The 22,825-nt window shown below is 41.2% G+C and overlaps 1 protein-coding gene across 2 annotated transcripts in view; it reads left to right on the top strand.

Annotated features, from left to right (window-relative positions):
• The window catches only part of FNDC3B (fibronectin type III domain containing 3B), a 358,778-nt gene that overhangs the window by 320,664 nt on the left and 15,289 nt on the right, over positions 1-22,825 (top strand). For both annotated transcript variants that reach the window (XM_027541011.1, XM_027541003.1), the window contains exons 23-24: positions 7,271-7,483; positions 21,141-21,307. In XM_027541011.1, the coding sequence (XP_027396812.1) occupies positions 7,271-7,483; positions 21,141-21,307 (380 nt within the window). The remainder of the gene's footprint in view (positions 1-7,270; positions 7,484-21,140; positions 21,308-22,825) is intronic.

Raw genomic sequence — 22,825 nt, 5'->3', positions numbered from 1 at the left:
ACTGAAACAGATTTTCTTGCTTGAATAAATTGAAGCAAATATTTTAAAATCCAGGTAGTTCAGTGGTGCTGCATGTATGTATATTAGTTGCTCAGTTGTGTCTGACTCTCTGTGACCCCATGGACTGTAGCCCACCAGGCTTCTTTGTCCATGGGATTTCCCAGGCAAGAATACTGCAGTGGGTTGCCGTTCCCTTCTCCAGTGGTTCTTCCTGACCCAGGGATCAAACCCAAGTTTCCCACATTGTAAGCAGATACTTTACTACCTGAGCCACCTCGGAGCACTAATGGTGAAGAACGCACTGCCAGTGCAGGAGGCATAAGAAACATGGGTTTGATCCCTGGGTCAGGAAGATCTCCTGGGGGAGGTCATGGCAACCTACTCCAGTATTCTTGCCTGGAGAATCCCATGGACAGAGGAGCCTGCAGTCCATAGGGTCGCAAAGAGTCTGACACGACTGGAGCAACTTAGCACACACACACAGTTCATTCCAAGGCCAAAAGTTTTAATAATGTGAAAGGAAATTTGACTGTTCTAAATGTCTATTTCATTGGCAAAAGGCAGTTGTTGTTGAATTGAAAGTGTGGTTCGAATTAAAATTATCTTTTGGTTGGAAGAAGCTGTGTTTGGTTCAGGATATACCTGGAGGGAACGGTGTGTTAATACATGAAGACTTTGAGTCTAGAAAGACCAGCTTCACACCCAGATCTGACCTGTATCTGCTGTGAGGATTAGTGCAAATGACTGAACCTAGCTGGCTGCAGTTTCTGCAGTTGTGAAATAGACAAAGGGTCAGGGTAGAAATTAGTGATAGTATTGCACGTATCAAATCTAGACTTCAGCACCTACTAGCTACTGTATCATTTAAGTTATTTAACTGAAGTTTCCTCATCTCTAAAAGCAAGAGAAACAGCCATCTCACCACATCTGTGGTCTGGAAGGCCAACTGAACTGTGCCATTTTATACATGGGACTTGAGCATCATGGATTTTAGTAACCCTGGGGGTCCTGAGACCAGCCCTCCACGGGTACCAAGGGACAACTGACTCCATAGCACAGACCCTTGAACAGAGCAAGTCCTCAGGGTTGTTGTTGCAGAGGTTTTTGTTAACATTTTACCCATTCCCAGGCTGCTACCTCACCTTCTGAGGACGGTTTAAAAAGAAGGCAGTCCTTTTAGCTGTTGTTGGGTCCTTGACAATAATTTAGAGAAAGGAGAAACAGATGGTATCAGCACATTCCTCAAGTGCAGTGGTGGTAGTAATACAACTAAAATGCAGACATGGCTTTCACATGCCCAATGCAGTGCCTCTCGTGTGGACGCCCCGCACTTTTTCTTCATTGTTGGGGAGGAATACGGTCTGAAAGGAAGTCATAAAAATAATAACTCCATAAATTAGCACTTTAAAGTTTACCAGAGAGCTTTTGGCCACCTGGATTCCTTTTTTGTTTGAATGGCGAAGTATAAAAAGTTAAAAAATAGAAAAATGCTTCCCACATTGCTTATCTTAAATAAGTAATCCTCTTTGTAAATGCAGCAAATATATTATCACTCCCATTTTATAGAGAAGGAAACTGTTACTTTACAGGTGTTAGATAATTTCCCTGCAGTCACCAAAGTGATTAACAGAGTAGCCAGAGAGGCTTCACTGCTCAAGAGAGTTAAAATGCTATCATAACATTCTTATTCCTGGGGTGGGTGGGTGGGAATATTTATGGCTAATATTCAATACGTTTACCAAATACATCTGAGTTAAAAGTTCTGAGAGCCAGAGAGCTACAGATATAAGAAGCCCACTACCTACCAAAATACTGTGGGGGCCTTGCAAAGAAAATGAATTTACAAAAGAAATTAAATATTAAATCTACATTTCTTTCTATGTCTTGATACTTGTGTGTTATAAACTATTTTTTAATTCTTTTACATGATTGAAATCTCCTCTCAGTTTTTGTCTTGGGCAGAACAGCAATCTTAAGCACCCCATTATACCTCACTTTCTTTTACTTACTGATGTACCTAAGGGCTGTTGTGGCTGCATGGAGCAAAGCAGTAGGATCACCTTGAATACAAGGTGCGCTTGGCTCTGGAGGACTACGGGCAAGCAGATGGAAGGAAACATCTTGGTCTCTGGGCTCTAGGAATACCTCTGCACAGAATAAAGGGAAGGAATAGCACGCTGGACAGTAGAAAGACATTCACACAAACCATGTAGGTGAGGAGATTTGTTTACCATTGGAAAAAGACTGAAACTTAAAGATCTAGCTTAATTCCCTTTTCCTCAATAGGGAAAAAAGGAATAATTTCTACCACCATGATGACTATCTTTTTAGAAAGACTTTTCCTCTCTAGTTGCAGAAAAATGTCTTTCTTTTCAAATAATAGGGAAAAAACTCTTACATTAATACCATACAGCTATTTTACAAGACTCATGTTGGGAAGCAAAGAAGAGTTTATTGTAGTCTTTCAATACTGTGTTGCAATATGCCAGCAAATTTGGAAAACTCAGCAGTGGCCACAGGACTGGAAAAGATCACTTTTCATTCCAATCCCAAAGAAAGGCAATGCCAAAGAATGCTCAAACTACAGCACAATTGCACTCTCTCACACACTAGCAAAGTAATGCTCAAAATTCTCCAAGCAAGGCTTCAACAGTATGTGACCAAGAACTTCCATATGTTCAGGCTGGATTTAGAAAAGGCAGAAGAACCAGAGATCAAATTCCCAACATCTGTTGGATCATAGATAAAGCAAGAGAATTCTAGCAAAACATCTACTTTTGCTTTATTATCTACACCAAAGCCTTTGACTGTGTGGATCACAACAAACTATGGAAAATTCTTAAAAATGTGGGAAGACTAGATCACTTTACCTGCCTCCTGAGAAATCTGTATACAGGTCAAGAAGCAACAGTTAGAACCAGACATGGAACAACAGACTGGCTCCAAATTGGGAAAGGAGTACATCAAGGCAGTATCTTTCACCCTGCTTATTTAACTTTTACACAGAGTACACTTGCAAAATGCTGGGCTGGATGAAGCACAAGCTAGAATCAAGATTGCAGGGAGAAATATCAATAACCTCAGATATACAGATGACACCACCTGTATGGCAGAAAATAAAGAGGAACTAAAGAGCTTCTTGATGAAAGTGAAAGAGGAGAGTGAAAAAGTTGGCTTAAAACTCAGCATTCAGAAAACTAAGATCATGGCATCTGGTCCTATTACTTCATGGCAAATAGATGGGGAAACAATGGAAACAGAGATAGACTTTATTTTCTTGGGCTGCAAAATCACTGCAGATGGTGACTACAGCCATGAAATTAAAAGACGCTTGCTCCTTGGAAGAAAAGCTATGATCAACCTAGGCAACATATTAATATGGTTTTTCAGTAGTCATGTATGGATGTGAGAATTGGACTATAAAGAAAGCTGAGTGCCAAAGAATTGATGCTTTTGAACTGTGGTGTTGGAAAAGACTCTTGAGAGTACCTTGGACTACAGGAAGATCAAACCAGTCCATCCTAAAGGAAATCAGTCCTGAATATTCATTGGAAGGACTGATGTTGAAGCTGAAACTCCAATTCTTTGGCCACTTGATGCAAAGAACTGACTCATTGGAAAAGACCCTGATGCTGGGAACATTGAAGGCAGGAGAAGGGGACGACAGAGGATGAGATGGTTGGATGGCATCACTGACTCAATGGACATGAGTTTGAGCAAGCTCCAGGGTTTGGTGATGAACAGGGAACCCTGGTGTGCTGTAGTCTATAGGGTCTCAAAGAGTAGGACCCAACTGAGTAACTGAACTGAATGTTATGTCGAGAGACTCACATTGCATTACCTAAGAGAGACCTGATGAAGCCCTAGATTAATAGAATCTGAGGAGGCTCTTTGTGATAGAATTTTAGCTATACTTTATAAGAGATAAGTGTTGGCTACATTCCAAACTGATACAGATATTCATTCAGTTTTGGGTGATTATGAACAGATCTGGTATAAACATTTATGTGCAGGTTTTTATGTGAACATAAATGTTTTAATTTCTCTAGAGTACAGCCCAAGAAGTGTGATTGCTGGATCATATGATAAATGTATGCTAAAGTTTATAAGAAACTTTCTAAGCAAACTGTTTTCCAGTGTTACTGTATACCATTTTGCATTCTCAGCAGCAAAATATGGGAGTTTCAGCTGTTACTTATACTTGCTAGAATGGTATTAAGCATTTTTAAATTTTATCCACGTTATTAGGGAAAGATAGTAGCATCTCATTGTTGTCTAATTTGCCTTTTCCTAATGGCTAATGGTGTTAAACGTATTTTTGTGTGCCTATTTGCCACATGTATGTCCTCTTCAGTGGAGTGTTTGTTCCAGTCTCTTGTCCATTTTTTAGTTTTGTTGCCAAGTTTTGAAAGGTCTTCAATGCATTCTGGATGCATGCTTTTCACATCAAATCTAAAAATTCTTTAATTCTAGGTAGCACATATTTCCTCCTGTTTTCTTCTTAAGTGTTTTATATTTTGCATTCTATTGTTAGGATCTATGATCCATTCTGAGTTAACTTTTGAATGAAATTTACATTGAGATTTAGTTTTGGTTTTGATATCCAGTTGTTCCAATATCGGTTGTTAAGACAGTTCTTTCTTCATTGAATTAATTTTGCAAATTTGTTGGAAATCAATTGGCCATATTTGTGCTGGTCTGTTTCTGTTGGTTTGTGTCTGTCTGATATCACACTATCTTGATACTTTATAGTAAACTTTATAGTAAGTCCTAAATCAGATAGTATGATTCTTCCAACTTTATTATTTTTCAGATTTGTGTTAGCAATATTTTTCAGTTCCTTTGCCTTGCCATGTAATTTTAGAATCAACTTATCTGTATCAACTAAGGAGAATCCTGCTGGAATTTTATTACAGTTACATTGTATCTATAGATCAGTTTTGGGAAAACTGACCATTTTTCTATGTAGTTTTCCAATTCATGACCACAGTATGCCTCTATTTAGGTGGTCTTAAGTAGTCCCAGCTGTGTCTTGACGTTTATTTATCATCTCTATCTTTTCGCCCACCCCACCCCCACCAACTGGATCTTGTGCCTAATGTTAAATAGGAGTGGTGAAAGCAGACATCTTTGCTTTGTTCTGATCTTCCAGTTAGTCTTTGACCATTAAGTGTAATATTGGCTGTAGGTATTTCTGTAAGTTCCCCTTTCAGGTTGAGAAAGTTTCCTTCTATACCTAGTTTGCTGAGAATTTTTATTATAAATATATGTTGGATTTCATTAAATGCTTTTTCTGTATCAGTGGATGTGATCATGTGGTTTTTCTTCTTTAGGCTGTTAATTGATGGAATAGGCTAAGGGCTGAGGAATAAGACAATGTAGAAAAGAAAAGAAAAAAAAAAAGGAATTCCCTGGATTTTAGGCTATATTGAGTCCAAGCCAGGAGATGATGGAGGGGGGAAAATGGTAAATTCACTGCTGGTTTGGTGATAGCTTGACTTCTTCCCCAAATCCTTAGCTGCTATTTCCTTTTTGCTCTTCTTAGATGGCTGCTTTATTTATTTTGTCCAGGTTTAATAGCTCCGTTCAGTGGGAGAGAAAGGGTGGTGCGTGCTTACTCCATCTCACCTGGAACCAATCTATTTTTTTTCTTCTTAACAATTTGCAGGCATTATTAAATTGACTTGCTGAATTTATGTAATTTTAAATTTGAAGAATTAAGGTTCATTTGCAGTCATATGATGGATTTAGGTATTGTAATATGTAATGATATTTTCTATTTAAACATAAGCAGTAATTGCTGTGAGACAGATGTACATAAAACTAAATTATAAGAATATTTTAAACTGATCTGTTTCCTGAAAATTTCTCTTTGACTGTATTTTTTACTATCATGGGTTTTGAAACACTGTTTCAAACTCACATCAGGTTTAAATGTTGAAACTTTTAGATCTAGGGATACCACAGTGCTGGTTCAGCTGAATAAAATGCGTGTGTACCTAGCAAGGGCTCTGGGTGGAAGTTTCCACTGGAGGCCTAGTAATGAGGCATGAAGAGATGGAGGAGAGGCAGATCTGAGAAAGGTCTTATGTGGATGAAGCTGTGGAGAGGCTGAGGTTATTGAGAGGACTGTCCATTTACGGGAGAGGAAGAGCAGAGAGATTGGGGTGGGGGCTTGTTTGAGACCTTTACTCTGAGAAGTAGAGGAGGAAGGCCTCTGCAGGCATCTGTAGGCTCCCCCAGTGCCAGGAGGAGACAAGCTTCAGTAACGTGTACTTACTGCAGCAAGGGGTGTAGAGGATGAAGAAAGATGGGGCAGTGCCATCAATGTGTTGTCTGATGACCTTGGAGAAATTTTTCAGTTAATCAGTAAGCAAGTAGAAGAATAAGAAAAATGGGAATGATGATGGGATATTGTATTATATATGCATGCATGCTCAGTCATGTCCAACTCTTTGCAACCCTGTGAACTGTAGTCCACCAGGCTCTTCTGTCCATGGGATTCTCCAGAGAAGAATACTGGTATGGGTTGCCATGGCCTCCTCCAGGGGATCTTCCCAACCCAGGGATCAAACCCGCATCTCCTGCATCTTCTTGCATTGACAGGCAGATTCTTTACCACTGAACCACCTGGGGAGACACACTTTGTTTGACTTTCAGTTCCTTGACCATGAGAGCATGTGTCTTTATTACCCATAACACTGCACACAGTAAGCATCCAGTTAGATTTCTACACTTCTGAATGACACTCTGTTACCAGCAGTGTCTGCACACTTGATGTTGGTTAGAGACTAGCAGAGATTGTTGGGTGAGGCTGGAGACAGAGGAGGAAAAATGCACTATCGAAGAGCTGTTGTCCTTTTTGTCAAAATCTGAAGAAGACTCTCTTGTTCTCCTCTTTCACTTATAATTTCATTTATTGTTTATAGCTTGTTTACTTCCAAAACTGATGAGGCAGCTAAAGGGTGGCCAGAATAAAATATGAAAGTCTTTAGTATACGTTCCCTTGAACAAGGGTCTTTTTTTTTTTTTTTTAATTAAAGAACTATCTTGAAAATGTGCTGTTTTGGGCTGTTGGTTTAGGAATGGAAAAGATAATGTGTCTTCCGAGCTGCCCATTACTGTTTGTGTTGATTATTTTAACTGGTTTTCCTTTATTCCATGATACTACTTTATAGGAGCAAGTAAGAAATATGACATACAATGTTGATTTCAAATGAGGAATCACTGGTTCTTAAGCCTGTGTTTGTGATTTGTTTTCTTTTTTCAGGATCAGAATTCAGGCCATAAATGAAATTGGAGCTGGACCATTTAGTCAGTTCATTAAAGCAAAAACTCGGCCGTTACCACCCTTGCCTCCTAGGCTCGAATGTGCTGCTGCGGGGCCTCAGAGCCTGAAGCTGAAATGGGGAGACAGTAACGCCAAGACGCACGCTGCTGATGACATGGTGTACACGCTGCAGCTGGAGGACAGAAACAAGAGGTGAGGGGCCTAGGGGTTCATCCGAAATCTCCATGACTTTGGCTTATGGGATGAAGTCTTCCCAGTTCTTCTGGCCTCCGAAACACTCCTCATCTTTATTGAAAGGATTCCTGGTATTTGGGTCCTGCACTTGAGTATTAAGTTTGAGTATAAAAGTTGTATCCTCCTTTTGGAATTTTCTAAATTAAGAATCTAATGATCCTGATTTCCCTATAGATGATAAATACATGTTTGTTTGTTTGTTTTTTCCTTTCATAAAGCCAGAAAAATGGAGATAAATTCTCTGAAAGGAAAATGGTCAAATTCAAGTCCCTGCTGTGTAATAGTGTTAGATTAGTCATGAGTGCAGAGGGAAATAAGACTCAGGAAGGGATGTTAACCTCTTTTAAATATTCAGTAACCATCAGGACAAACATGTTTACCAGTCTGAAATAGCTGTGGTGATGTACAGATGGGGACTGTGCTCTGTAACTATGGGCAGTGCAACATAATATCAAATTAACTAGAGCAAATAGGAGATTCTTTATAAGATTCCATACTCAGGAAACACTCTTGGTGACAGAAATCAAATCCAGCCTTTCACATAGTATTTATTTAACCTAACTTCATTTCCTCTGAGAATGGCCGATCAGAAGATGGGCAGCTGACCTGTATTTAGGAATAATTCAGTTGTGGAGCAAAAGTTAATGACAGAAAGTTCTGGTACCAAAAGTTCAAACAAGAGTCTCAGCTTGAAGGAGGTGGGAAATCACCATAAAACCAAGACAGCCTTTTGGGGTAGACATGCTGCCCCTTCCTGCACACACCTGCCGAAGCAAAAATCAGGGTATGTGGAAGTGTTTCTGTCATTTCCCCTTAGTGCATCCTGGTACCCTGCTCTTTCATGTGGGGACCTGGTTCTTTAAGACCCCTTCCAACCTCCATCTCTGCTCTGCACTGGCCCTTCGATTCAGGTCCGCTCAGTGGAGTCCGCTGTGTGGAAGGCACTGTTGCAAGGTGGGCCTTCAGTGGAGACCAGGAACAAGAGGAAGGCCCTGCCTTGTCTCCAGGAGCATGATATCAACCTACACGTCGTCATAGAACACTAGCAGAATTGGAGAAAAGTGCTCTGGGAGTTTGAAGGGGGCAGACATAGGGAATAAAGTGCAGAGACCCTTTGGTTGCAAAGAACAGGAACAGCTTTGAGAAACAGGTCACATTTGAACTTGACATTGAAAGACCTAGAAAACACAATAGTTTGACTTAGAACAAAAAGTGATCATCCTTTAGGAAATGAGTCCTAGTATAGAAAGAACAGAAAAAGTAAGGCTTCTTCTGGGGAGATTCATTAGAGATCAAATTCATATTCATTTGCAGACAAGATCATTCATCTTACCATGCCATGTGCTTTTGGCTGCATTTTTCACGGGCTTATTATTTTATTGGCAGGAGACTCCTCAACCTTACTGGCAAGAACAGAAACTATGGACTAACAGAAATCATGATAAATATATTGAGCTGGCATTTGGGGACATTTGTAAATGGGTCTTTTTTTCCTGGGCTTTTGGCTTACACTGGTGGTCCTGAGAACCTTCCTTAGAGAATACCTCCTAGTTGTACTATTTAGAAAAACAGCAAAATTCCGAATCATTGTTGAAGCTGGTGGCAGAATTGGGATCTGAGCCAGCACCTCATGACCTCCCTGCGCAGCTGCCTCTACTGTTACCTCCAAGAATATGGGGAGATTGACAGCTCTGCACTGTCCTATGCAAGGCAGTGACCTGAGGCGCCTCGTGCAGAGAACCGTACAGAGGCTTAGAACAGAGGTTCTGTGAGTGCTGGTCCAAAGAAGAACGCTGTTGTGAGACATCTGGATATGTCAGACAGGAAAGAGTGCAAACCCTTGTAATCAGTCCATGCTCTTCCCTCATAAAAAAAGGGAAAAACCTGGCTTGTTAAATAAATGACTTGCCTAAATGTAAATGGCAGTTTAAGAAAACTCACCATTAGGAATAGTATTTTTCTTAGTTTTATGAGCTAGAGTCCAGATTTATCTTTTTCTAAATTAGATTTGTCAGTATTCTGAGAAGTTATCAAAGTGATGGGGATAGAGAACGTAATAAATTCTCATTCTATTTGTGGAATTATTTTCCTGTGATTTAAAAGGGTGAACATGGCCTAATTTGAGTTTGAGGATGACCTTCTTCACTGTTTTGAAACTGAACTGTTGTCGTGAATGGTCCCATGAATCCAAGCCTTTGACTTTGACTCTTGACTCCTGAAGATTAGGGAGAAACACTTGGCATTGGATAGATCATAATAGTTGTGCTTAGGTCTTTGTCAATTCTGCTCCCCTTGAAGTTCTTTAAAACTTGGCCTATCCAGTGAAAGGAACAGCATTTTCTTCCAAAATGACAGCTGTCTTTTTAATTGAAATTGTGGTTGCTAGAGTGGTTTCTAATTGTGGCTTTTGGGGAAAGTGTTCACATTCTTTAGCAGTGTACTGATTTCATTAACCACCAATTAGTTTCTGTTATAGATGTGGCAAAATATCATATATCCTTCTGTGGCCAAGGTGAGAATCAGAGTCTGTGGTGTTCGTGTACTTACTTAGCTGTCAGCTCTCAAAATATTTCTTTTCCCATGTTTGCCTGGCTCACCGGTCACTGTGGGCATTTGGAAGGAGTGCCACAGTGTCTGAGTTTTACCACTGTCCTTGGCAGCCAATGCAAGTAATCTGAGTCTTTAAACATGAAGCAGCAGCAGAACAATGAAAATGCATAACGCCGCGCTTGGTAATTGTCAGATTAGAGAGTTGAGTTGATTTCAGCTGCTAAACTCTTGCTCCCAAGTTTTCCATATCCATAAAATAAAGGAGTTGAACTAGAAGCTGAACTCTAGTCCAGAAACACTCCCACCTTTTTCACCTTAAAGCCGTGAATCTCTGTAGATTCTTTGTGAGCTAAATCCTATTCAAAAAGGTGTCTTTTGTAAATGATTAGAGAGTGTTCTCCTTTTTTCTTCATATTTTAGCTTCTACTTTTGATATAGAGGAAGAAAGATACTAACATTCCTTAAGAGTGACCACTTAATGGCCAAAACCCCTAAGGTTTTGCATCTATGATGTGCTGGTTTATTATGTTTAATTTATAGAGCTCACAATCAAAAAAATCTGACATGGCCCAGAGATTTCTAAGTATACTGTTTGGCCAAAAATGTATTTTCAAACCCTCAAAAAGGCACTACTATTTATTGAGCACCTGCAAAGTGGGAGGCATTTATCAGCATTGTTTAGTTCTTGAATAGATGAGTCTGGTGGGCATAGGTAGAAGAGATGGCAGATCATAGTGTGAAAGGCTGACATAAGCACAGAGTGTTGAGGGAAGGTAGGAGAATGGCATATGCTTTAGGCCGAAAATTGAACAGAGAGGGCTTATTCAGAAGGTAACAGGTTGGATGAGTCTTAAAAGAGTATCAATCCATATAACCTCACGCCGGAGAGCCTCAGGATGGAGACCAGCGATAAGGATTCAGGATTGGGTGGAAACCAAAGCTATAATCTTCAGGAAACAGAATGTCCTGGATCTTCGTGTAAATGGCATTCTATTCTGGTACTTTTACACTGGATTTTTTTTTTTTTTTTTTAAACTTTGGGCTGCTTCATGTAAATAAGGGTTTCCTTGGTGGCTCAGCTGGTAAAGAATCACCTGCAATGCGGGAGACCTGGGTTCGATCTCTGGTTTGGGAAGATCCCCTGGACAAGGTGGAATGGCTACACACTCCAGTGTTCTGGCCTGGAGAATTCCATGGACTGTATGTAGTCGATGGGGTCACAAAGAGTCAGACACGACTGAGAGACTTTCACTACTACTCCATGGAAATAAAAGGAAAGCAGTAGGGCACCTTGCCCAAATCCTTGCTTCAAGGTAAGTCCACCTAGAATTCATCCGGCTCACTGGGACTTGCTGTGTGGAAAGTTTTCCCCTTGAACAAGACATTTGTTTCCCACATATTCAAGATTTTGACCCACAAGGTTCCCAGTCCAAGATCACTGATTATATATTTATGCAGCAGCCTCAAAGCAGGACTAAGTTTATCCCTAGCACTTAGATTATGATCACTCAATCATCAACTTTTTTTTAAATTACTACAGCGTGCTAGGTCTTGTGAGGTATGTAGCCTGCCTATAAGGAGCTTATCTTGCTGAGGAAATAAATAAATGTGAAAAAACAAGCAGATAGCACAAGAGATTTTATTTAATTTCAGCAGAAAAACAAAAATTATGTTAGTTTGGCTATAGAGTGATTAATTCTGTTATTCTTAACAGATCTAGCACAGATCCAAATGTCTTTGTTTCCTTTATATGCAAGAAAAACATATATCCAAAAGTAAACATTTTCATAATACTGCATTAACCTCATACAGGGATTAGAATAACAAGATCAGCTCATGCATTTTAAGAGTATAATGTTGTAATGATGATTTTGAAGCTGCATCTGTCTGTGTTACTGAAACAAAATGTTGATGCTGCCCTAACAGAATTTGAGTTGATGCTGACTCTCATCCTGACCCTGTGGGACCCTGTTCCTGATGATTGTACACAGCACTGAGGCAAGAGGAACTTAAGTTCCAGGAATGCATTTATGGTTAATCTGTTGTTCAGGTTACTCAGACAGCCAATGTATTTTAAAGCAAGGCTCCAGCCAAGTGGGGAATGGGGAGAGGGCTCTAACAGAACTGGATAATTGCCGCTTGCTCTCCATTTAAATCAGCCCTTGTGCCCATGACACTTTTCCCTTTAGCCAGCAAAATTGGCGGCGGGGGCTTGTAATGTGTGCAGTATAACTGCCAGTTCACTGTTAGAGAGGGACAAAAAGTAACCTGCATGAAGAAACCGTAAAAAAATACACACTGGGCAACAAATAAAAGTGGCCACAGTATATGAGCACTCCAGGAGTGAGCACACGCCTATTATAGAACAAACTCCTGCTTGTATTTCTCAGAGAATATTGTTGAATTAAATGAAATAGATGTTAACTAACTCAGGGCCTACAAAAGACCCTTGGTGTTCATTTCCTTTTGCTTCTCTGGATCAGTCTCCAATTCACATGACCATCCTTGCTGGGTAAATGGCATTTTTATAACCCTCAATCACCGGAAGGCAGTTGTAGTTCTGGACAGGGATGTCAATTCTCTGTTGTAATCCCACATCCGTTACTGAATTTCTAAATGACTAGAGGCATGTCCCTTAACTTCTTTTTGCCTCAGTTTCTCCATTTACAAAATGAAGCTAGTGATACCTGTCTTCAGTCCCTGACTGATGGGGGGGAAAAAGAATTTTTATTTCTTTAAAAGGGAGCATAAAAATTCATCATGCAAAATGTAAAGTATTACTAGTTTATTTTGTTTCAGTGTTCTAAGCACAGCCTGAGGTGACAGGTAATAAATGAACTATTTGAGATCTTACTTGCACCAGAAGTAGAATTCAGACTACATTTTTTTCTTCTATTTAAGAATCGAATTTCTATTTAAAAAATAAGTACCAGAGTGGAAGTAGATTGCATTTTCCATTCCAGTTTTTCCTAAATGAGATAAGATTGAGGCAAGGCCACTAAAATAAAAGTAGATTAATAAAAATCTGGAAGACTGCGAATACGCTTGAAGATGAGATTCCCTGCACATATTAGAAAGCAAAGTAAAAGAACAGAGTTGCAAAGTTCTCAGGTGGTCCTTAGAGATTCTAGTCATCCTTGCTTTGAGTATAAGTAAATTTCTTTTTTGATATATATCAAATGCAGTGTGGACAAAAAAAAGATGAAAACAGGAATCTTATTCTATGTACAGAATTTCTTCAGTAGCTATAGTGACATTTTATTTCTTAGAAAAGAAGCATAACCAAATGTATTGCAGTCTGGTTACTCATAAGCCAAAAGGTCCGTGTGGAGCTGGGAACATGGGGGTTAGGAAATTAACGCCTTTCCTCATGGTCTTTTGGAGATCACTCTTGGCACTTGAGTGTTCAGTCTCCAAACTGGTACTCTCAGCAACATAAGAACCAGTTTAGGGAAAGAACCTTCCTTGCCTCAGATGCCCCTACTTGGTGCCACCTGCTTCTGCATAGACATGGCGGGACTCTGTTCTTGGTGGAGTGAGGGCACAGGCTATTCATTCCTATTTTGAACATCCTCCATCCCGAAGATAACCTCAGTAATGTAGGGAATGCACACACACACACAACCCAGAGAAATTAAGAAAAAATGAAGGTAATGACATGGCATTGCTAAGAAATATAGCTGCATTGAGCTTACCAGCAGCTGTTAACTTGTGATATTTCGAAATTGCCATTTGCAGTCATTTGTGGACCACAGGCCATTTTGGGTCAGCAGGTTAGATCATTTTGAGTTCATATTAATGGGCTGCTGTTAGCTTTCAGTGTACTGATAGCAACAAGAAAGTAAACACAGAAACCTCAGGATTACCTGGTTTTTACTATGAACTTGTTATATGCCATCCAGAGAATTCTTGGATTTTTTTAAACAAAACTGTTTTAAGGAAACAGATTTTAAAATTAAATTATTTGTATATCATTTTCCTCTGAAATGATTTAAAATAAGCACATAAAAATGTAATATGTCTGAATTTTTTCTGTCAGTTGCACTTTGGTGCAAAAAAGTCATCTTTTGCAATATTAAAGTCTAAAATGCTGAGGTTCAAAGAATTCTTTGAAAATGTCAAAAATCTGTTGTTTTGCCTTCATAATATTTATTTAATAACAAATCATATAATTTTCTTGGTCCTTTCATTTGGATCTCAAATTCCAAATTCATGAGAGGGGAATAAGACAGTTGTTATCCCGAGTGTCTAGAAGCAGACTGAAGAGTTTTGACTTGTTCATCATGATGGTAATGGGCTCTGCATTGTGGCCAAGGTCTTTGTACCTCTTCATATCTACCATGGAGTACTCAGGCAAGCAGAATAGAGGCATATTCATTCTGTATTTTTAAATATGTAAAATTTTTTTTTCAATCAGTGCTAAATTACCAGCATTGAAACCCACGTGTGTGTGTGGTCATCAGAGTGTTTAGCTTGAAGAAAACATTATAGTCAAAGCTGAAGCCAGTTGGGGGCAGAGCCATAAAGAATTTATTTAAACCATAAACTCCCAGTGACTCACCAAACCTGCCATGTTTATGTTTCCCCTTCCAAGTAATTATCTGTTTTAGTACATGAGAGCATTTCTTTGTTTTTCCTTTCCCTAAGTAAAAATGCCCAAATTTCCATTAATGGCCAGCATTTCTGTAGCATCTGCTGCTCCGTTTTCAACTGTTTTCATCAGCGATTCTCAGCCTGGCTTCCCCAGGACAGCGTGGATGGTATTTACATGCAGTTTTCCCACCAGCTCCAGGAAGCCTAAGGGATGTGGGTGAGGGGGGTGCCCTCCAGACTTCTCCAGTGTTGAGAAAGGAGGTAAATCATCCATGAACCTTGCTGCTTTGTTATTAATAGTATTATAAACAATAACCACTAATATTTATCAAGCACTCACAGGTGCTAGGCAATTTGTAATGAGTTCTCTCTGCATTTTCCCATTTAATTCTCATAACAACCCTCTGAGGGGGTCGGCACTACTGTAGTGCCCATTTTACACAGGAGAAAACCGTTTACTTGGCTTACACTGGTGAAGATCATCAGGCTGTTGAACTCAAACTCGTCTGTCTACAAAGCTTGTTATTACCCATTGTGCCTTCAGCCCCTGCACCAGTGGGGGAGCACCACAGTGGAGCCCCAAGGTGTATCCATATCAGTCCTCTTACTTGGCCTTCACAGGAACCCTTGGTCATGGGACTGATGCTTCCAAAGGTACATGGCCATGGGCATCGGGGGTTGAAGGTGGAGCAGAAGACCTCTCAGAGGCACTGCCAGTGTAAGCCCAGGGCTCCAGGAAGACCTTTAAGGAGCTGTGATATCACCAGGGGTCCCTGTGGCCTGAACTGATACTAAAATTACTCAGTGACTTTATTGAGCATGAACTACATTCTAGAAATCATGCCACCTGTTATGTATGTAAATATGTGTGTGTGTATATAATATCATTGTGTTTCTGTAGCACAGAAGCATTCATGTGATATAAGAAGCAGTGCAAATTTCATGCAAACTCCCTGGTTACCATTTGGGGGGGGCGGGGGGATGGTGAATGTTATATGTCTAGCACAAGCCGTAACAGATGCAGCCGAGCATCACAAGTTCAGATGGACCTCTTCCTGCTGGGACAGGAACTGGTAGTAGCCCCAGCAACCTGGAGAATAGCCTGTGTGGTGGGAGTTGAGAGCCACAGTGGTCCTCAGGGTACCTTGCCCTGCCTGGGATGGTTGGTGACACTCATGGTACAGGATCTGGAGCCACTGGGCTCCCTGTGTTTAACTCTTACTGTAGGGCTCAGGGCTAAGCTTTTTACCCACATTTCCACAGTTGACTCTCAAAACAACCTATTAGGTGGATACTGTCCCTGTTTTGCAGATGGAGAAATAAGATGAACAGGGGCAAATGGTTCGGCAGTAAGGGGCAGGGCTGAGACTCGTGGCTAGTCTTCCTGGATCCAAGTCCCCTGCCCCTTCCCTTGAGACCAACAGTGTGTGTGTGGGGGGGGGGGGGGGGGGGGGGCGGCGGGAGGAGAAGTGAAGGGTGGCCCAGTCTTCACTGGGCAGTGCAGACCAAGGTATGCCCCAGGGGGACGTGGGCCCCTCACATAGTGCATCCCTTGTCAGAGGATTGAAGTCTTAGGGTTTCAGCAGCTCCTGCTGGTGAGGTCGGCACTCCAGCTGCTCTAGGTCCTCCCCCTTCCCCGATGATTTCTTCTCATGGTAGAGATCTTCTTTTCTAGGGCTTCGGGTGGTGCCTTGTGACATGATATGGATCAGGTCCTTCTAGACGACAGGAGGGCCTCTGGCTGTGGCTCACGTTCCAGGGCTGGTGGTGCATGCACACGTGGGATCCCAACACTGAGCCTGAACACTCTAAACATAAGGCGGGGAGGTGCCATCGGGACAACCGGAGGGCCGCTGTCCTCTTCACGGCAAAGCCTCACTCTGAGTCCTTGGTTGTTGTAAAATGTGGAGTCTTCGATCACTGTGTCTTGGGATGTGTAGCGTGTTTAATTCTATCACCAAAGGCCTCTGGCTTACTTATTAATGGATTTTAAAAATAAGTTGGTCTTGGTAAAACAAATATTTGATGAATATTTTTAATCTCTCTGAGTGGTTCTAGCCACAGGGTGTTAATCTAGGGAGCCTTCCAGAGAGGCCACCATGCAACTGGCTGTAAATCACTGGCTCTGAAGAAGGTTCTTTCTTCTCCTGCCTCTTGGAGTGATAGAAAATACAGAATTGGGGTGAAAGAGGGATTGTTTTGTGTGTGTTGGCTTGTGTGCTTTTGTTTTGGTTGGTCTTTATTGTTTGAAAGAGAAGTCACTGTCAGCATGTACAGAAAGCTTAGGATGAACAGGTACTTACTTGAGGCCTACTCTGTAGGGACTGGGGCTCTTCCATGAGTGTTCACACTGAATCCCGCCACCGTGTAAGGAAGGTGCTCTTGCCCACACTTCACTAACCAGTCTGGGGGGTTGAGGGTAAACGACCAGTGTGTGCAGGGAAGCCTCTCCCCATGCAGCTAAGCCTCCACCCAGGAGGAAAGAAAGTAACCTCAGGGTTAGCTGTCTTCTCAGCATTACAAAATGACTGTAACACACACTGCATGGTTATTACCTGTCCAGATCATGGACACTCTCCTTGTAGTAACCCATTTAAACCTCACAACAGCTCCATGAGATAGGTTCTGCCATTAGCTTCATTGCACTGTCTGTCCCTCGATGCAAACAAGCACCCTAATGGCAAAATTGTAAAGTTTTTCATTTCCATTACCTGTTCCGCATGCTTTTTCTAAATTGAACTGCAATTTTAAAAGATTAATAAAATGATGTGGTACACCAGCAAAACAAGAAAAAGGAACAAAATAGCTATTCTAAAACTAGCAGAGTTTGATGAATTTGAAAATTGAAATATTAGAAAATATGCCATTTGCTCAGTTTAGATTATACTACAGAATTAGAGTACTGACTCTGCTTCAGTAAATTTCTTTGTGAATGCGAGTGCTGCTGCCTATGTAGATTTATTGAACTTATTTCAAAAGAAAATACCCTCCTCAGAGCCAGGAATGGGCAAGGAAGCGGTACTGCTGCTAGTCATCCTCTCCAAACTCCTTTAAAAACCAGGCTGCATTGCAAGTTTATAGTGAAGATGCAACACTTCTACCTCTTAAACTGTGACTTCCATTTTGTGGTATAATTAAGGGCAATTACTCCAGTTACAGATTCTAGCCTGACTGAGGCTGAGTTAATAAATAGCTGTTTGCCTCTAGCATTAGCAAGGGGTATCTTCATTAAGGTAGTGATGTTGTTAGGTACGCTAAGTAGGTTACCATGGTATTTGTGGGTTTCAGCCTGGACTCTGTCTCTTCCTGAAATTAAAAATGTTCATTCTTCAGTAAAACGTGCTTCCTTACACAGCAAAGCAGAAGGAACATTAAACAGGTGAAATGACTAGGGCTCAGGAACTCCACTGCGAAGGCTAGTTAATGCGTGGATACTTTAAGATAAGTATTAACTGACAGGTTTTGTAAAAAAAAAAAAAAAAAAAAAAGCTGCTTAATCTCTGTATCTGTCCATCCATCCATCTGGAGGGAATGTTCTCTAGCACATGGAAAAGCTGCTGCTGTCCGTCAGAAAACCCTGCCCACACACCGGACCAACTAGTTCACAGGGATTACGTCTAATTAATCTTTGAATACACAGCTTGACACACAACAGATGTTCAAGAAATGTGTGCTAAATGAATGCATAAATTCTGCCTACCCTTAGGCCAAATCAGTGTAAGAGACATTTCCGCTGACTGCCTTGGGGCAGGATTTGGAGACAGAGCATTGTCCCCAGGTGCTGGGACAAAGCACTGGAAGTGGGAGAGACAACTGGCCTGGGTAGGAGCGAGGCATCGTGATTGGATTAACTCACACGGCAGTTCTCAGAGTGTCTCAGGCCAGTAGATTCAGGTTCCGAATCTACTAAAGATCTTGGATAACTTTGGGAAGTTACATTATTTCCACAGGTGTACACTTAACTAGAGAAAGAAAAGTGGTCATGTTATATTGTAGTTCTAAGCAATCAGTTTCATTGTGAAATTTCTAATTTTCTAAGACCCTGGGGAAAACACTTAAAGTGTAAGGCCTGTTTTTTTTTCATGCCTTCTATACCTGTGTCATGGGAAAATTATTTAGCAGAAAAGTACAAAATAGTCCTGATTCAGATGGGAGAAGGATCCATAAGCTGCCAGTCTAAACTGTCCAGCTCACCTGTGCTGTTTTTCTGTTATTTTAATTAGCCTGATGGATGATTCTGAGCAAAATTGTTCTTTTTTACAGATTTCCTCAAAGATGTGTAGTCCTAAATGTCATCTTTCTAGTTTGAGAAAGGGGCTTTGAAATGCTCTTGGGAAGATAAAGGCTAAAATTGAAAGGATTTTCTAGTTAAACCTCAGTTATTTAGAAAATTCTGGTAAAGAGGACATGGTATTTCTCAGGTGCCCAGTTAACATTAACTTCACTGCCTAGTACATAGTAGAAGGTAATTAACATATCAGATTATATAGTATTACCTTATGAAAAATCTGAAATTTGTTTTTATCAGTAAGTAAAAGCATGAACTGATGTTTCTAGAATCTACACCATAATTAAAGGGATCTCATTATAAGTTTTATATGTTCTTAAATTTGTATTTATTTTATTTTATTTATTTTTTTTGTTGAAGGATAATTGCTTTACAGAATTTTTTTGTTTTTGGTCAAGCCTCAACATGAATCAGCCATAGGCATACATATATCCCCTCCCTTTTGAATCTCCCTCCCATCTCCTTTCCCATCCACCCCTCTAGGTTGATACAGAGCCCCTGTTTGAGTTTCCTGAGGCATACAGCAAATTCCCATTGGCTATCTATTTTACATATGGTAATATAAGTTTCCATGTTACTCTTTCCATACATCTCACCGTCTCCTCCCCTCTCCCCATGTCCATAAGTTTATTCTGTATGTCTGTTTGTCCATTGCTGCCCTGTAAATAAAGTCTTCAGTACCATTTTTCTAGATTCTGTATATATGCATTAGAATATGACATTTATCTTTATCTTTCTGACTTACTTCACTCTATATAATAGGTTCTAGGTTCATCCACCTCATTAGAACTGACTCAAAGACGTTCCTTTTTATGGCTGAGTAATATTCCATAGTGTATATGCAACACAACTTCTCCATCCATTCATCTGTCAGTGGACATCCAAGTCGCCTCCATGTTCTAGCTATTGCAAACAGTGCTGCAGACAATGGGATACATGTGTCTTTTTCAGTTTTGGTTTCCTCAGGGTTTGTGCCCAGGAGTGGGCCCACGGGGCCACATGGCACCTCCATTCCTAGTTCTTCAAGGAATCTCCACACCGTCCTCCACAGTGGCCGCATCAACTTACATTCCCACCAGCAGTGCAAGAGCGCCCTCCCCACCACACACACACACCCTCTCAAGCACTCACTATCTGTAGACTTTTTGATGAGAGATTATAGTTGAAAATTTCACCAACATGGAAAAGGAAATAGTCAACCAAGTCCAAGAGGCTCAAAGAGTCCATACAGGATAAACCCAAGGAGAAACACACCAAGACACATACTAATCAAACTAACAAAGACTAAACACAGAGACTATTAAAAGCAGCAAGGGAGAAGCAACAAGTAACATACGAGGGAAACCCCATATATTTAATAGCTGATCTTTCAGCAGAAACTCTGCAGGCCAGAAGGCAATGGCAGGATATATTTAAAGTACTGAGAGGGAAAATTCTACAACCAAGATGACTGTACCCAGCAAGGATCTCATTCAAAATCGATGGAGAAGTAAAAAGCTTTTCAGACAAGCAAAAGTTAAGAGAATTCAGTACCACCAAACCAGCTTTACAACAAATGTTAAAGGGACTTATATAGTCAAGAAATACAAGAGAAGAAAAAAGATCTACAAAATCAACCCCAAACAATTGAGGAAATGGCAATAGGAACATTTATATCAATAATTACTTAAAATGGAAATGAATTAAATGCTTCAACCAAAAGACACAGGCTGGCTGAATGGATACAAAAATAAGATCCATATATATGCTGTCTACAAGAAACCCACTTCAGACCTCAAGACACATACAGACTGAAAGTGAGAGGATGGAAAAATATATTCCATGCAAGTGGGAAGCAAAAGAAAGTTGGAGTAGCAATCCTCATATCAGACAAAATAGACCTTAAAGAATATTACAAGAAATAAGGAAGGACACTTTATGATGATCAGGGGATCAATCCAAGAGGAAGACCTAACAATTGTAAATATCTGCACCCAATGTAGGAGTACCTCAATGTGTGTATTTTTCTTTTATGTAGACATATATTAGATATTAAACAACTACAACATAGCAACTGGTTGATCATTCAGAGGGTATGAAAAGCATTTATCAAGTTGGCCTAATCTGTTGCACTTTTGTATCCTAGTTGATTTCTTGTCACTAATAAAAGTTCAGGTGGCTAATGGATGCTGTTCCTTTCTCTAGGTTTATTTCAATCTACAGAGGACCCAGCCACACCTATAAGGTCCAGAGGCTGACGGAATTCACATGCTACTCCTTCAGAATCCAGGCAGCCAGCGAGGCTGGGGAAGGGCCCTTCTCAGAAACCTACACCTTCAGCACAACCAAGAGTGTCCCCCCCGCCATCAAAGGTTTGTGGACCATGTATTTCAGTGTGCTATTCTGTGAGGAAATGTTGGGATTTAGCATAGGAGGCTCGATTCTGACCTTAAATATGCTCTCCTAATATTTCTCATATCAGCCAGATAGAATCAAAAGAACTTTCCAAAAGAGAAGATTGGGAAATGGGTTCTACAGGGGGAATGAGAGGCCTTAGAGGAGATGGCTTACTGGTGTGACTTTTCTTGAGTACACGTAAATTATTATCACAAATAACAGTGAGGCAGTCTTATCCCCACAGGAGATAGATGGACAGAGGGAAGAAAGAGACCAGAGTGACAGATGCTGGGTTAGGAATGCAGGTGAATTCCTGGTGGTGTAATGCCCATGGAGTTTACCACAGAGGTTTGAGTACCTCCCTTCAACAGTTGATCCGCATCTTTGGATCCTTTGGTGTGTAGATGAGAGGCTAACAAGGGTGGCATACCCGCCTTCCCTCCAACCCACAGCTCTCACGGGAAAGCTGCAGCAGCAGGCTGTCCTCATCTCCTGGGGTATTTGTCTTGAGGTTTGTGAATGACTGGTTGACTCTCTGCCCACTTCATGGCATCAGGCAGTGAGCAAAAGCCAGCTCCACTCAAGCTCTCCCTCCACCAGATCTGCTCAGTCCTCATCTCCCGCTTTCAGCCACAGAGTGCTGCCTCTGCACAGCAGACCCGCCAGGCAGACAGCAACAGGGCAAAGCTGGCTCATCCCTTCTCACCAGTGCTGGGCCCAGGTCCAGCCCCTCTAGGACTCTTGAGTCTGCACCCTCCCCTCCCCGGTACCTCCCTCTTTGCTTTATCCAGCTGCTGCCCAAAACGACTCTGAGGCTGACAGATAGACCAGCAGCCCACTTGAACCAGGTTTTACATGGGGTCAAGTGAGTGTTGGCTCTGTTATTTGAGGTGCTAGGCAGTGAGCACAAATTATGTATTTGGCCCCAAGAGCTAGGCCATTTGAATCACTGCTTCCACACAAACAGCTGTATCAGATACACCAGGACATGGAGTGCATTACAGGAGGGTGTGGGGCCTCCAGGGCCTGAGTCAGGGTCTGACTCACATTCTGTTAAGATTTCCCATAGCACCTTGCAGGGTAACTTAGAACCTCTTAGAATCAGTTATGTCCAACTCTTTGCAACTCCATGGACTGTAGCCTGCCAGGCTTCTCTGTTGATGGGATTTCCCATGCAAGAATACTGGAGCGGGTTGCCATTTCTTACTCCAGGGGATCTTCCTGAGCCAGGGATAGAACCCACGTCTCCTGCGTTGGCAGGCAAATTCTTTACCACTGAGACACCAGGGAAGCCCCCTTGCAGGGTACTTTACGGTAAATGCCTTCCCCGTGCTCCCCTGCCCCTCAGTGGTCCAGAAGCTCTTTGACTTCTTCATGTGACTAAGATACTGATGTAAATGGATGTAGACTTGCTGGGTCCCTTGGGTATTAAATGCCCTGGCACTTTGGTGTGGCTTTGCCTTTTAGTTGTAACAGAAGATTCCTGACCATGC

The sequence above is a fragment of the Bos indicus x Bos taurus genome, chromosome 1 (genome assembly GCF_003369695.1).
Source record: "Bos indicus x Bos taurus breed Angus x Brahman F1 hybrid chromosome 1, Bos_hybrid_MaternalHap_v2.0, whole genome shotgun sequence".
NCBI lineage: Eukaryota > Metazoa > Chordata > Mammalia > Artiodactyla > Bovidae > Bos > Bos indicus x Bos taurus.
Note: the sequence above shows the minus strand (reverse complement) of the source record. Positions and strands in the feature narration are given on the sequence as shown.